Below are 17,255 nucleotides of genomic sequence, written 5' to 3'. Positions count from 1 at the left end.
TATATCACTCTGTTGCCACAGTCAGTGATACCCCACGTCATGACTCACTCGAAGCATTAAACAAATCAGTTGCATCAGATCCCAGCCAACCCTTTATTTGATTACTAATGATCTTGTAGACAACTGCCTCATTGTTGCATTTTGCTGCTGGATCATAATCTGGGTCATTTTCCTGCAAGCAAAATAAACTTTCTCACACCTAGCTCACTGTTTATTTTATATTACTGCTGCTTATTTGGACATACGACAACATAATTTACTACCGTGTTAGTTGAAACAATAATGAACGAATAGATATGGGCTCGCAATTGTGAAACAAAAATGGAATGGTGCAAAACAACTTTATTTTTGGTTGGCACACTTTATACACAAGTGCACCTGCTAGAGGGTTATGGTTCCTTCAATGAAGCAAGGATCAATCACGTAGTCTCCAATAACCCAACAGCAAACATTAACAACCTTTTGCCTCTGATGTTCAACCTACCTCAGCCAGAGCAGATTCTCAGCAACCCAATAATGCTTATTTCTTACATTCAGCTTTTGATAATTTGTAAAGGTAGCTTCATGACTAAAGAGATTTCTCTGAAGAAAGAACCCGTTGTCCTGATTCTACATCAGAAACAAGCAACAGAATTCCATGTGTTTTCTGCAGTCCCATTGATTAATAAGCTGGTGAAGTTAGACATGATATGTATGGAAGCTCTCTGTGCACAGAATGTAAACAACACAGGGCTGACTTACTATAGAGGCACTCACAGTTTCTCTGGATGAAACATGTGGATTGTGTACAACAACTGCCAGAACATTGTTTCACACTCTGCTCACTGCACGCTTTCTCCTTACAACCTGCATACTATTCCAGTGCCATTCCAATAAGAATTTCTAGCACGCACTGAGAACAGTCATTCGTCTTGGACATCGTCTGTTGGATTACCTTTGTTCATACAGCTTAATTTTACTTCTGTGTTCTCTGTAAGGAAGTAGTACATCTAGTTTCACTTAGTTTGTGGAAGGCATTTAGTTTTACAAACTAACCAGCATTCGACACACGTTAACGACACAGGGAATGAAAGCCAACTTTCCTATCCTACCCTTTTGTATAATTATCATTGCAACACAATAATCCATTTCTATTTCTATTCCACTTGTAAATGTAGTGAGAGAAAAATAAGTCTATATGCCTCCATGTGAGTCTTAATTTCTGTTATCTCACCTTCATGGTTCATATGAAACATGTGCATTGGTGGCAGTAGAATTATTCTGCAGTCAGCTGCAGATGCCTAATGTCTGGTCAGCTGCAAATGCCTAATGTCTGGTCAGCTGCAAATGCCTAATGTCTGGTCAGCTGCAAATGCCTAATGTCTGGTCAGCTGCAAATGCCAAATGTCTGGTCAGCTGCAAATGCCAAATGTCTGGTCAGCTGCAAATGCCAAATGTCTGGTCAGCTGCAAATGCCAAATGTCTGGTCAGCTGCAAATGCCAAATGTCTGGTCAGCTGCAAATGCCTAATGTCTGGTCAGCTGCAAATGCCTAATGTCTGGTCAGCTGCAAATGCCTAATGTCTGGTCAGCTGCAAATGCCTAATGTCTGGTCAGCTGCAAATGCCTAATGTCTGGTCAGCTGCAAATGCCTAATGTCTGGTCAGCTGCAAATGCCTAATGTCTGGTCAGCTGCAAATGCCTAATGTCTGGTCAGCTGCAAATGCCTAATGTCTGGTCAGCTGCAAATGCCTAATGTCTGGTCAGCTGCAAATGCCTAATGTCTGGTCAGCTGCAAATGCCTAATGTCTGGTCAGCTGCAAATGCCTAATGTCTGGTCAGCTGCAAATGCCTAATGTCTGGTCAGCTGCAAATGCCTAATGTCTGGTCAGCTGCAAATGCCTAATGTCTGGTCAGCTGCAAATGCCTAATGTCTGGTCAGCTGCAAATGCCTACTGTCTGGTCAGCTGCAAATGCCTACTGTCTGGTCAGCTGCAAATGCCTACTGTCTGGTCAGCTGCAAATGCCTACTGTCTGGTCAGCTGCAAATGCCTACTGTCTGGTCAGCTGCAAATGCCTACTGTCTGGTCAGCTGCAAATGCCTACTGTCTGGTCAGCTGCAAATGCCTACTGTCTGGTCAGCTGCAAATGCCTACTGTCTGGTCAGCTGCAAATGCCTACTGTCTGGTCAGCTGCAAATGCCTAATGTCTGGTCAGCTGCAAATGCCAAATGTCTGGTCAGCTGCAAATGCCAAATGTCTGGTCAGCTGCAAATGCCAAATGTCTGGTCAGCTGCAAATGCCAAATGTCTGGTCAGCTGCAAATGCCAAATGTCTGGTCAGCTGCAAATGCCAAATGTCTGGTCAGCTGCAAATGCCAAATGTCTGGTCAGCTGCAAATGCCTAATGTCTGGTCAGCTGCAAATGCCTAATGTCTGGTCAGCTGCAAATGCCTAATGTCTGGTCAGCTGCAAATGCCTAATGTCTGGTCAGCTGCAAATGCCTAATGTCTGGTCAGCTGCAAATGCCTAATGTCTGGTCAGCTGCAAATGCCTAATGTCTGGTCAGCTGCAAATGCCTAATGTCTGGTCAGCTGCAAATGCCTAATGTCTGGTCAGCTGCAAATGCCTAATGTCTGGTCAGCTGCAAATGCCTAATGTCTGGTCAGCTGCAAATGCCTAATGTCTGGTCAGCTGCAAATGCCTAATGTCTGGTCAGCTGCAAATGCCTAATGTCTGGTCAGCTGCAAATGCCTAATGTCTGGTCAGCTGCAAATGCCTAATGTCTGGTCAGCTGCAAATGCCTAATGTCTGGTCAGCTGCAAATGCCTAATGTCTGGTCAGCTGCAAATGCCTAATGTCTGGTCAGCTGCAAATGCCTAATGTCTGGTCAGCTGCAAATGCCTAGTGTCTGGTCAGCTGCAAATGCCTAGTGTCTGGTCAGCTGCAAATGCCTAATGTCTGGTCAGCTGCAAATGCCTAATGTCTGGTCAGCTGCAAATGCCTAATGTCTGGTCAGCTGCAAATGCCTAATGTCTGGTCAGCTGCAAATGCCTAATGTCTGGTCAGCTGCAAATGCCTAATGTCTGGTCAGCTGCAAATGCCTAATGTCTGGTCAGCTGCAAATGCCTAATGTCTGGTCAGCTGCAAATGCCTAATGTCTGGTCAGCTGCAAATGCCTAATGTCTGGTCAGCTGCAAATGCCTAATGTCTGGTCAGCTGCAAATGCCTAATGTCTAGTCAGCTGCAAATGCCTAATGTCTGGTCAGCTGCAAATGCCTAATGTCTGGTCAGCTGCAAATGCCTAATGTCTGGTCAGCTGCAAATGCCTAATGTCTGGTCAGCTGCAAATGCCTAATGTCTGGTCAGCTGCAAATGCCTGTTGTCTGGTTAGCTGCAAATGCCTGTTGTCTAGTCACCTACAAATGCCCGCTGTCTAGTCACCTACAAATGCCCGCTGTCTAGTCACCTACAAATGCCCGCTGTCTAGTCACCTACAAATGCCCGCTGTCTAGTCACCTACAAATGCCCGCTGTCTAGTCACCTACAAATGCCCGCTGTCTAGTCACCTACAAATGCCCGCTGTCTAGTCACCTACAAATGCCCGCTGTCTAGTCACCTACAAATGCCCGCTGTCTAGTCACCGACAAATGCCCGCTGTCTAGTCACCTACAAATGCCCGCTGTCTAGTCACCTACAAATGCCCGCTGTCTAGTCACCTACAAATGCCCGCTGTCTAGTCACCTACAAATGCCCGCTGTCTAGTCACCTACAAATGCCCGCTGTCTAGTCACCTACAAATGCCCGCTGTCTAGTCACCTACAAATGCCCGCTGTCTAGTCACCTACAAATGCCCGCTGTCTAGTCACCTACAAATGCCCGCTGTCTAGTCACCTACAAATGCCCGCTATCTAGTCACCTACAAATGCCCGCTGTCTAGTCACCTACAAATGCCCGCTGTCTAGTCACCTACAAATGCCCGCTGTCTAGTCACCTACAAATGCCCGCTGTCTAGTCACCTACAAATGCCCGCTGTCTGAATTTTCTCAACAGTGTTTCATGAAAACAGTATTATCTTCCCTCCAGGGATTCACACTTGAGTCCACAGAGCATCTCAATAATATGAGGGTTGTTCAATAAGTAATACCGCACATTTTTTTTCCTCAGAACATATTTATTGTTAAGAGTCAGAATTTGGTGACAACATCCATCAACATGTCTTGTCCATGTCCTATTTTTCTACATAGTCTTCATCACATTCTATGGCTGTATGCCAGTGATGTGGAAGAGCATGTGTTCCTTGCTGGTGAAAGCACAGGCGTAGCCATATTTTCACTGCATGACCGACACACTCGTCATCTTCAAAATGTGTTCCCCATAGAGAATCTTTAAGCGGCCCAAGGAGATGGAATTCCGAGGGTGCCAGGTCTGGACTGTAGGGTGGATGAGGCATTGATGTCCAACCCAATTTGGTGACATGTTCCTGGGATCTCAGACTTGTGTGTGGGCGTGCATTATCATGTTGGAGCAAGATTGTCCAATCAAACATGTCAAAAATGGTTCTTGAGTTTATTCAAAGTCTTCACGTTTGTCTCTGAATTGATGGTTGACCCTTTTGGTATCACATCCACGAGAATGACACTATCACAATCTCAGAAGATTGTCACCATGACTTTTCCAGCAGAGGGGGTTGTCTTGGATTTCTTCTTTTGTGGTGAATGAGGATGATGCCACTCCACAGACTGCCTTTTTGTTTCTGGCACAAAGTGGCACACCCAGCTTTGGTCCCGCATAACAATCGTGACAGAAGGGCCACTCTTTCGGTCTCGAAACGCTCCAACCATTCAGATGGAATGGCCTTTCTTTTAATCTTCTGGTCCGCTGTGGGTATTTGTGGAACCCTTCGTGAGCACCTCTTCGAATATCCGAGAGTCTCGATCATTGCAGACACACTTCCAATGCTGACTGACAACTGTAGAGCCAACTGTCGAGTTGTGGTGCACCAATCGGCACAAATAATGGCATCTACATGATTTAGCATGTCTGGAGCGGTGGCTGTGACAGGATGTCCCGAGCATGGCTGATCATGGAGCTCTGTTTCTGCATTTCCTGAAGCTGTAACTTTCTTTACACATGCCCAACTCTACTCCTATCAGCTGTAGCATTGCCATATGCTGCACACAAACATTTACGGGTGTTCACCACAGTTTCTTTTTCTGCACGTAAGAATTCAATAACAGCACACTGCTCCTAGCAAATCATATGTAGATGCCATTTTGGCACTGTACTACGGCTCTGACATCTGCCAGAACGGTTCGAAATTTGACCAGCGCACAGAACAAACATCAAATGTGAAGCACCAAGGACATTCGTCTATGTATATTAATGGATTTTCAAAAAAAAAAAAAAAAAATGGGGCATTACTTATTGAACGACCCTCATACTTTCATGTTGATCAAATACATATGTAACAAATCTAGCTTTTAAATTGCTTCCATGTCTTCTTTTAATGTCACCTGGTGGTTAAATGAGCTACACTTTCTCAAAATTGTCCCAGTAAACTGAAGTTAATTATTTGCCTTCACTACTTCACATTCCTTGTGTTCATTCCACATCATATCATTCTGTAACATTATGCCTACATACTTAACTTTAGTTATGTTGCCAAGCAGCATGTCACTAATACTGTATGTAACAGTATAGGGTTATTTTTCCCTACTCATCTGCATTAACTTACATTTAGAGCAAGCTGCCATTCATCACACCAAATAGAAATTCTGTCTAATTCATCCTCTAACCTCCTACAGTCACTCAAAAATGATACATTCCCATGTACTATAGTGTCATCAGCAAACAGTTGCAGACAGCTGCTTGCCCTGCGCATCAGATCATGGACAAGAGCAGTCCTACCACATTTACCTGGGGGCACACCTGGAGAAAACCAGGTCTCTGGTGAACATTCGCCTTCGAGGACATCAAATTGGGTTCTAATGCTTAAGAAGTGTTCAAGCCACTCACATATCTGGAAAACTATTCTATATGCTTGGACCATAGTTAAGAGTCTGCAGTACAGCACCACGTCAAATGATTTCCAGGAAATATAGGAATATGGACTCCGCCTACTGCCTTTCATCAATGGTTAGCAGGATATCATGCAAGAAAAGGGCAACCTGAGTTTTGGAAGAGTGATGCTTTCTAAATCCATCATGATTTGTGGACAGGTGTTTTTCCATCTCAAGGACATTTATTATATTATCTCAGGATATGTTCAATAATTCTGCAGCATAATGGTATTGAGGATATTGGTCTATAATTCTGTGGGGTAATTCTTTTACCCTTCTTATACATACAAGTTACTTCCACTTTTTCTAATCACTTGGGACTTTGTGCTGGGTGAGATATTCGCTATAAGGTCATAGAGAACTCCTGTAATATCACCTTTTCTATGAGATTGAAAACTAACATTCAACTCTCTGTATCCATGTAGTGAAGTGTCAAACTACTGGCCAAAGACAATGATGATTCAGCACTAACTGTATTAGTCAATCTATATGCATTGTGTGTCTTGCTACATTCTTCTGTTGTCAGCATAATGTTAAAGAAATAGTTATTATTGGGATCTTTTTGTTAATTTACATTTTAGCTGCTGGAATGTTGCAATGCATGGAATGAAAGATGCCATTGTTACTATTGTGAAATATTGTGGATGTAATTTAATAATATGGAGTCAATAAATTCAAGACTTGTCTGTAAATTCAGGGTGAGGCTGAATCCAATACTTTTCTCATTTCACCTAACCTGTAGCAGTTTCAGGAATATGTGGCATGGAACTGGAAGGCGACTGAGCCGCTCGCTACAAGCCTGAATACGACTGAAAACATTATTTCATCAATTGCAACAGATCACTCCATCTCAATATTCCGGCTCGCATGATGACTGTGTAGCCAGTCCACCTCATTTCAAGCCATTTTTCACTTCATCTCAATAAAATTAGTCCTACGTTCTTAAGATTGGTGAAGCATATATAGAATTTGCAAAAGACATTAATACTTAAATACATATAACTCCATCAACACTTAACTTTTATAGGAAAGGGAAGGAATAATATACTCTCTGTAGTACCTAATTCGGATTCCATCCAGACTCGGTGACTTACTTGTTTCCAAATCGTTCAGTTGCTTCTCAATGCCAGGGTTGTCTATTATTATGTCCTCCATAGGAGTGTCTGTGCCATAGTCAAACAACGGTATGTCTGTACAATCCCGCTGCATGAATGATTTCTTAAACACAAGGTACAGTGGTGCAAGTCCACATCAATCTTGGTACATTAGTCTACCAACTTTCACATGTTGACATCTGTGCATTCTTTTTTGAACCAACAGTCTCTGCTTCCTCAGCATTTCCTGAATTTCATTATTAAACTATGGTGGGTCTTTTCAGTCCTTAATCTGCTTTCTTGGCACATACTTCTCTAGAATGTGATCTACAATCAGTTTAAGCTTTGCCCATAATTCCTATACATCCATTATATTGGAACTTAATGATGTCCACTCACTTCTAAGTAAGGTGTTAACAACTGCTTATCTGCTCTTTCCAGCATAAATACACTCCTAACCTTATTAATGGATTTAATAACTTTAGTAATCATCATTGCTATGATGACATCACGATGACTAATTCCTTCTTCACACTGACACAGTTGATAAGATATAAAATATTTCCATTTCACATAGGTTGTCATACTAACTGTGAAGATGTTCCATGAAAATGTGAGCAACTACTTCACGTCCATGTCCACGCCCACATCACTTGCATTGAATCCATAAACATCCCAGGGTACATTCTATACATTTATGTTGTCCGCAACTAAAATGAAAGATTGAGGTATTTCTGCACTACTGAGAGTGGACGTTCTTTGAATGATTTTATGACTGTTACAGCAGAACAGAGTGGCTGGTCAAAACATCCAATGATTAACTGGGAGGGAGGGAGGGAGGGAGGGAGGAAGAAAGTAAGATTAGAGTTTAAGGTCCCACTGACATCGAGGTCATCAGAAATGGGGTTAACTCATGTTCATCTACCCAGGCACTCATATCCAGATAACTTTATAATTGGATTTGATTTCAGCCTCAACAAACACAATAATTTTGTTAATTACAATAAACACTCTGCCCTCCTATAGGATCTAACCTGTCTTTCTGATGTACATTCCATATCTCATTAAATATTTTGGTGGTTGTTACCACAGGTTTCATTCAGCTCTCAGTTCTGAGAGCCTTTTAGCAAGGCAGTAATTTCAGGAATGTTTAGACAATATACTGCTAAAATTTTGATAGCTGAAGCGCCTTTGCTTTGCCTGCGATCTGATTTCCTTCTCAGCTGACATTACACATTTTGTTAGTTCATATGAAATCAGTAACTTCCTGATAAGACAGCAATCAGTTTAATGTTCAAAACACGTAAATCCTAAGTTACAAATATTATAATTTCTCCAAAACAAGCAACCGGATTTTGGAGACTGAAATGCTGTTGTAGTTGTGTCTTCTCGAATTACGATACTGGCAACATTAATTACAACAGCTTCATTTTGTAGAGCAATGTTGATACTAATATTTCTGCAATTAATATAGCCACAAAAAGAAACTATATGTCACTTCATGAACACTTTCTCACGATCAATCTGGGTGAAAACAGAATTACTATACCTTAAAGGGTTAAAGAAATAATTTTAAAATTTTACTTTATACATTTTCTTCAGATCCTTTCATGCAGGTGTGATCAGATATGGAACGAGTTAAAGAATATATAAATGTAGATTACAAACACCGTGGTACAGTTAATGTACAAAAACAGTTTTTGATGTGAACAGCTTAGCTGAATCACCCTGTATATCTTGTTTGTGTGTGGCTTGGTGATTAAACAAGTTAAGTGTCAGACTACAGATCTAAAGATAAGGTAAGCACCACACAAAGCTTAGGCCTCAGGCCAGATCAAACAAGTCGACTGCTGCCTACAAGGTGGTACGAGGAGCAATCTCTGATCACGGTACATGTGATCAGCATGTTATCAATCCCTCCAGCTGTTACTGCCAATAGATGAACCTGCTGGTGCTGCTTATTTTCTCAAGCAGCTCCTTATGTGGCCTCACAAGGGGCTCCCTACCTCAGAAAACAAAATCTAAGAAGGGGTCTAGGAATTGAATCCAGATCCCTCTGCATTGAAGACAGAGATACTAAGCGTTTGGCTACAAATCTAAAAGTTTACGGTTCAATACTAATTCGGTATTATAATCTTTCTCTGTCAGTTATTGGTTCTTTCACCTCTGACAATTATTTGAATATGGGAAAAATGACAAGTAGCACCAAGGTTTGGAGCTCACGTTAAAGATGTGGGTCCCCCTATAACTGGCTGTCATTCTCTAATCCACCCTCAGGTCAAGGACAATTTTAGTTAGTTCTTGTTGCCAATATTTTTAGTGGTTACATATTCTGAAGCTACTTAATAGCTGCACAGAAAAGTATCTACAGACTAGGATGAAATTTCAGCTTTATTGAAGAAATGTAAATAGAAGTCATTTACACTATCAGGTCACCTAGGAAGATATGTTCTGTAAGGAGGTATATTCCAGGCCAAGCTGAACTGCCAGTTGTCAAAAACTTTCATAAAAATGGGTGAGGAGGAGTTAGAGGGGGAAGGGATCTCCAAAGTACAGGGATGATGTCTTACTTTTACCTTTGGACAAACTGACTGAGTAAATAATGCCTAACAATAACAAATTTCCACTTGTTAAAAGAATTTTCGAAGTGAACACACGTGAACAGTGCAGTTTGCTTCTTATGCGCTTGTCAAGAGCAACGACAGTTCATAACCAGCAGAAGTATTCTTTGTTCTCTCCAAAACTTTTGGTGGCGTACACCTTGTTTTACTTTTATCAGTATTTGAAACAAACAAGGTAAAATGGAAAACTCATGTTTCATTAGAATTATAATTAAAAGATAGGTAATATTATTCAAAAATAGTACAAGGTGGCAAAAACAAATCTGGCACGACATCCTTCTTAGCATTTTGTGACAACACAGCTGACAGAAATCTTTCATTGAGCTCTATGGTGGCTTCTTCCAGAATTTTCTGTAAAGAGCAGTTTCACTAGGGTAACTTATTTCATGTCAGAATTATAAACATTCTCTAGGCTAGTTTCCTTATTGCTATTCTCTATAAAAATAGTTCTTATATTAAAGAAGAGACCTATTGAGATTTATAGTTAAGGTGAAAACAATGTCATTATATATAAGAACTATTCATCAGTTATAATATCATTACATGTTGTAAATTACTTAATGAACCATGCAAGTCCTTTTCCTTCATCTCTTCTTTTTCCTTCAACATTTCTGGCAGAAGGAGGAGCCATTGGCCCTGAAGGCATGCACATTTCTTTAGCCTTTATGTGTGTTTTCTCCTACTGCCACTGGTGAGCGGACTTACTGCCACTGGTGAGCAGATTTTTTATCTATCCAATTATATTTTCAAAAACAGATTATTTTTGTTGATATATTGGTTTTCATTGAGTGCCAATATGAAAAGGATAGATTGCTACTCACCATATAGTCGAGATGTTGAGTCGTAGACAGGCACAACAAAAAGATCAGTAAACACGTAAGCTTTCAGCCAGAAGGCCTTCTTCTGAAATAGAGTACCGAGGCCAGCGAGACACAGTGTGTGTGTGTGTGTTTGCGTGTGTGTGTGTGTGTGTGGTTTTTTTGTCTATTTCATAAGAAAAGCTTCTGGCCAAAAGTTTGTGTGTTTAGCAGTGTTTTTGTTGCGCCTGTCTGCAACTCAACATCTCCGATACATGGTGATTAGCAATCTAACCTTTTCATTTTGCCATTATTCAATTATGTATTTTCCACAGTTTGGTTTCCACTAATAGAAAGACTGATTCCCAAGGAAGGTTTGTGTACATAATTTATAAACATATTGTGCAAATTGACTGAACTATGATGATGATGAAGATGATGATGATGATGGTTGTTGATTACACCATACCCTCTGAGAACCCTCCCGATGTGCGTAGCTTAAATTTTAGAATTTGGAGTTACCATTCAATTACCTAATGTTGTCCACTGGATTTTACTCACAGCTGTACAGAGTAGTCCATATATAAAATTACCTCGATACCAAACAAGTCATCCCATGGTACACACTTAATGCTACCCACACAATGCCAGGGACAATCATCAGTTCTCACTATTTATTATCTCTCTCCATCTTATACACTCCTGGAAATTGAAATAAGAACACCGTGAATTCATTGTCCCAGGAAGGGGAAACTTTATTGACACATTCCTGGGGTCAGATACATCACATGATCACACTGACAGAACCACAGGCACATAGACACAGGCAACAGAGCATGCACAATGTCGGCACTAGTACAGTGTATATCCACCTTTCGCAGCAATGCAGGCTGCTATTCTTCCATGGAGACGATCGTAGAGATGCTGGATGTAGTCCTGTGGAACGGCTTGCCATGCCATTTCCACCTGGCGCCTCAGTTGGACCAGCGTTCGTGCTGGACGTGCAGACCGCGTGAGACGACGCTTCATCCAGTCCCAAACATGCTCAATGGCGGACAGATCCGGAGATCTTGCTGGCCAGGGTAGTTGACTTACACCTTCTAGAGCACGTTGGGTGGCACGGGATACATGCGGACGTGCATTGTCCTGTTGGAACAGCAAGTTCCCTTGCCGGTCTAGGAATGGTAGAACGATGGGTTCGATGACGGTTTGGATGTACCGTGCACTATTCAGTGTCCCCTCGACGATCACCAGTGGTGTACGGCCAGTGTAGGAGATCGCTCCCCACACCATGATGCCGGGTGTTGGCCCTGTGTGCCTCGGTCGTATGCAGTCCTGATTGTGGCGCTCACCTGCACGGCGCCAAACACGCATACGACCATCATTGGCACCAAGGCAGAAGCGACTCTCATCGCTGAAGACGACACGTCTCCATTCGTCCCTCCATTCACGCCTGTCGCGACATCACTGGAGGCGGGCTGCACGATGTTGGGGCGTGAGCGGAAGACGGCCTAACGGTGTGCGGGACCGTAGCCCAGCTTCATGGAGACGGTTGCGAATGGTCCTCGCCGATACCCCAGGAGCAACAGTGTCCCTAATTTGCTGGGAAGTGGCGGTGCGGTCCCCTACGGCACTGCGTAGGATCCTACTATCTTGGCGTGCATCCGTGCGTCACTGCGGTCCGGTCCCAGGTCGACGGGCACGTGCACCTTCCGCCGACCACTGGCGACAACATCGATGTACTGTGGAGACCTCACGCCCCACGTGTTGAGCAATTCGGCGGTACGTCCACCCGGCCTCCCGCATGCCCACTATACGCCCTCGCTCAAAGTCCGTCAACTGCACATACGGTTCACGTCCACGCTGTCGCGGCATGCTACCAGTGTTAAAGACTGCGATGGAGCTCCGTATGCCACGGCAAACTGGCTGACACTGACGGCGGCGGTGCACAAATGCTGCGCAGCTAGAGCCATTCGACGGCCAACACCGCGGTTCGTGGTGTGTCCGCTGTCCCGTGCGTGTGATCATTGCTTGTACAGCCCTCTCGCAGTGTCCGGAGCAAGTATGGTGGGTCTGACACACCGGTGTCAATGTGTTCTTTTTTCCATTTCCAGGAGTGTATGTATTAGTGAGATAACACAGAACAGTTTTCATAGTGGTAGCAAAAGGCAGATATCAAAGGCAAATCTACATCTACATCTACATCCATACTCCGCAAGCCACCTGACGGTGTGTGGCGGAGGGTACCTTGAGTACCTCTATCGGTTCTCCCTTCTATTCCATTCTCGTATTGTTCGTGGAAAGAAGGATTGTCGGTATGCCTCTGTGTGGGCTCTAATCTCTCTGATTCTATCCTCATGGTCTCTTCGCGAGATATACGTAGGAGGGAGCAATATACTGCTTGACTCTTCGGTGAAGGTATGTTCTCGAAACTTTGACAAAAGCCCGTACCGAGCTACTGAGCGTCTCTCCTGCAGAGTCTTCCACTGGAGTTGATCTATCATCTCCGTAACGCTTTCGCGATTTCTAAATGATCCTGTAACGAAGCGCGCTGCTCTCCGTTGGATCTTCTCTATATCTTCTATCAACCCTATCTGGTACGGATCCCACACTGCTGAGCAGTATTCAAGCAGTGGGCGAACAAGTGTACTGTAACCTACTTCCTTTGTTTTCGGATTGCATTTCCTTAGGATTCTTCCAATGAATCTCAGTCTGGCATCTGCTTTACCCACGATCAACATTATATGATCATTCCATTTTAAATCACTCCTAATGCGTACTCCCAGATAATTTATGGTATTAACTGCTTCCAGTTGCTGACCTGCTATTTTGTAGCTAAATGATAAAGGATCTATCTTTCTGTGTATTCGCAGCACATTACACTTGTCTACATTGAGATTCAATTGCCATTCCCTGCACCATGCGTCAATTCGCTGCAGATCCTCCTGCATTTCAGTACAATTTTCCATTGTTACAACCTCTCGATACACCACAGCATCATCCGCAAAAAGCCTCAGTGAACTTCTGATGTCATCCACAAGGTCATTTATGTATATTGTGAATAGCAACGGTCCTATGACACTCCCCTGCGGCACACCTGAAATCACTCTTACTTCGGAAGACTTCTCTCCATTGAGAATGACATGCTGCGTCCTGTTATCTAGGAACTGCTCAATTCAATCACACAATTGGTCTGATAGTCCATATGCTCTTACTTTGTTCATTAAACGACTGTGGGGAACTGTATCGAACGCCTTGCGGAAGTCAAGAAACACGGCATCTACCCGTGAACCCGTATCTATGGCCCTCTGAGTCTCGTGGACGAATAGCGCGAGCTGGGTTTCACATGACCGTCTTTTTAGAAACCCATGCTGATTCCTACAGAGTAGATTTCTAGTCTCCAGAAAAGTCATTATACTCGAACACAATATGTGTTCCAAAATTCTACAACTGATCGACGTTAGAGATATAGGTCTATAGTTCTGCAATAATTTTGCCACAGAAACAAACTTTGTTAATTCGCTATTAAAACATTAATGAAAGAAAAATTAGTTTATGCAATGCCTTGTATCATAGTGCATTTATCTACAATTGATTATAAATGATATTAACAGAAATTTTTAGCTCTTGTCAAGCATATGGGACAGCTTGATGCATGTTCCACAACTGCAGTATTGGTTTTAAATGAAATGTCAGCACCAGTTGCAAAAGTGCAACTGGTGCTGGCATTTTATTCAAAAGAATTTTAAGCAATAATTTTGACTTACTCTTACTTGCAGTGAAAAACAGAATATTTGTACTGAGGTCTGATAAACTGTACTATGGACTGAAACTGTGCAATATAGCAGAAATTTTTTTGGGATGTAAATAAAAATACATTTAAATATTTTTATACAATATGCAGTTCATAGTCATTTGACAACAAATAGTTAATTTTAGAACAATTTACTAGGTTTCAACATACTTTAATAATTAAATTATGAATACACAACAAACCTAAACGGTTTAACACCAGAATGTGTCAACATATGTATCTTGAGATTAGACTTATTTTGGAACATCTTGCCACAACGATCGCACGTGCAGGCTCCAACAATATCTTTGTGATGGACTTCTTTCATATGTCTCTGTAAGGCTGCACGAGACCCAAGGAGTTTGAGGCATATCTTACACTGGAATTCTCGCAAGACTTCAGCCATATCTGAAAAATTGTTGGAACAAAATAAAAGTCATCAAGCAAATGTGTATCCATGATAATGAAACTGACAAGTGAGAAAACAAAATAAAGAGCTCAAATTGCAACACCTACCAAAATAACAGAAAGACAGTGAATCCTGCACAAGATCAGATACTTCAACAATAATTCTAGTTCTGTTTATTTAAGGTGCAACTTGTGAACTACTTTGAATTTTGTGTGTTGATAATCATTTCCCTATCAATCCTTTCACACTGGTGATGTGATTGATGCATAGTGTGCTGTAGACGAGCACCAGACCCACTCAGTCATGCCCGCAGTACGGCACATTTTTCGTGCTCCCCGCGGCGCTACTCTCTCCTGCTTTCACACACTTAGTTTTGTCGCAATTATTGGACATTATACTATATGTTTATTCAGAAAAATATTTATACAAATCACTAATGTTTTTGATATTGTGTGTCATGTCTGTGCACAAATCCAAGTCTGGGGACGTCAATGAAGTAGCACGTGAACCTGATGTAGAAGCAGCTACAGTAGGTGTTTCATGTTCATCATCAGATTCAGACAATGATTCACTTTCATCTTCGGAGCCACTATGCAGTATGAGAGAAAGAGCTTTGTCCACAGTATATCACTTATCTGATAAATCACTTCTAGTAGAAACTAACTGTGGTTAATAACACGTCACTTCAGATTAGAAACAAGGCGGCAAATGAGCAGTTTAGCAGGCTGAACAAAGCCGCTAGATGGTGCTTATGTCAAACTTCGACACAAGTCGAGTGTAGTGAAGCGGAGAAATATGACGCGAGGCAGAACTGCTACAGCAGTTCACCGGCTGGGCAGCACGGGCTGCACTCGAATGCTGCAGCAGTCCACCAGCTGAACGACACATTTGCTCCCAACTTCTGTAGAAGTTCACTGTGGCGAAAGGGTTAAGACAGTCCTAGCATTCATACCGGATGTCCCTAATGATTAGTATCAAAATTACGCAGATCACAGAGAATGAAACTGATTATTTTGCTATTAAAAACCAGTGATAAAAAATGAATACTTTAGGCCATATGATGACTTAAATGTGGGTCAGGCACATATTTGTAAACAGCTTGTTTCATAACAAATAAGTGCTTTCCACTTCAGTGTTGGTAGCACTACCTCAAAAAACAATACTGAGCTGTCTGTGATTTGTCAATTATGGAGTTTATCACTATTTACAATTTATGGTGTGCACCACACACCATTATTCATTGCAGGAACTAGCATATGAGCAATTAATGGATCGTGCACATGAATGCAGTAACTGGAAAGCCAAATGAATGTAGAGAATACAGCTTTGCTGCAGGCATAATCTTAATTCCAAGAAATTTATCACTGTGGATACAAAGTTATGAGGAATTAGGTTGTTCAAGTTACAGAAAGCTGGCCAAGGTTCTAGGCAAAGAATTGTTTGCACAGTAGAATTTAAGGTGATGGTGTTGGACTGCAAAAAGATGGTTCATCAATAAGCATACAATCTGGTGGTCATAACTCTGAACAGCTGATACGGGTTTTTAAGTTGTTCCTGAAAGCTGTATATTTTCTATGTGAAGAAAAGAAACATTTTTGTTTCTGACTAATAGTGCCTTATCTCAAAATGCTCAGTTTAGGAACCCCACCCACCAGCAACTCTGTTTAGCGTAACTTGGCAAACAAGTTTGGTGTTTGAAACCTATATCGTTTCAGTCTGATATAAAATGTAAGCTGACATATGCCTGAGAGAGTGGTAACTGCAATTCTGTTAATGTAATTTCTTCTGAAATGTTCTGGATAGGACAACAATAATTGAACGACTAATTCTGATGTAAAAAGTCAGTTGCAACCAAGAATCCACAATATAAGAGTCAACATCAATTATTTCCCGAAATTCTCACTAACAGACTAAACTGATTAAATTCCTATAACAGCAATTTATTTTATTAGATTTTAAGACTGCGTAAACCATGGACCTTGGAGAGGCGGAGCATCTTGCTTGCCTCAATGATACGGATGGCATTCACAACTGAGGAGTATTTGCGGAGAGGCCACAGTAACAAATGAATCCTGAAGAGGGACAGAGGCCTTTTCAGTAGATGTAAATCTTTGTCTGATCTGGCCTTGTAACATTAGCCAACATGGTCTTTCTGTTCTGATACTGCAGGAATCTGAAAGCAAGAGGAAACTTTAGCCATTATCACCCCCCCCCCCCCCCCCCCCCACGCCTCTCGTGCATGCAACTCTACTGTAAGGCATAAACTCAGGGGAATGCCGTCAACATGTAAAACAATAAAACAATACACATTCTATAGGCGAAAATGTTGGATGTCTGATCCCTTAATCAGGTAGGCACATTAGGAAAATGTAGAAAGGAAAATGGATGGGTTGAAGTTAGATATAGTGGAAATTAGTGAAGTGGGGTGGCAGGAAGAACAGGCCTTCTGGTCAGTTCAGGACATGGTTATCAACACAGAACAGATAATGCTTATGTAGGCCTA

General features: G+C 42.0%; 1 protein-coding gene across 1 annotated transcript in view; it reads right to left on the bottom strand.

The window, feature by feature from the left end:
* LOC124606002 overlaps window positions 1–17,255 on the bottom strand; it is a 141,849-nt gene that overhangs the window by 33,011 nt on the left and 91,583 nt on the right. Inside the window, exon 8 of the mRNA XM_047137964.1 lies at window positions 14,547–14,751. Within this exon, the coding sequence (XP_046993920.1) occupies window positions 14,547–14,751 (205 nt within the window). The remainder of the gene's footprint in view (window positions 1–14,546; window positions 14,752–17,255) is intronic.

Source organism: Schistocerca americana, chromosome 3, assembly GCF_021461395.2.
Source record: "Schistocerca americana isolate TAMUIC-IGC-003095 chromosome 3, iqSchAmer2.1, whole genome shotgun sequence".
Classification (NCBI taxonomy): Eukaryota; Metazoa; Arthropoda; class Insecta; order Orthoptera; family Acrididae; genus Schistocerca; species Schistocerca americana.
Note: the sequence above shows the minus strand (reverse complement) of the source record. Positions and strands in the feature narration are given on the sequence as shown.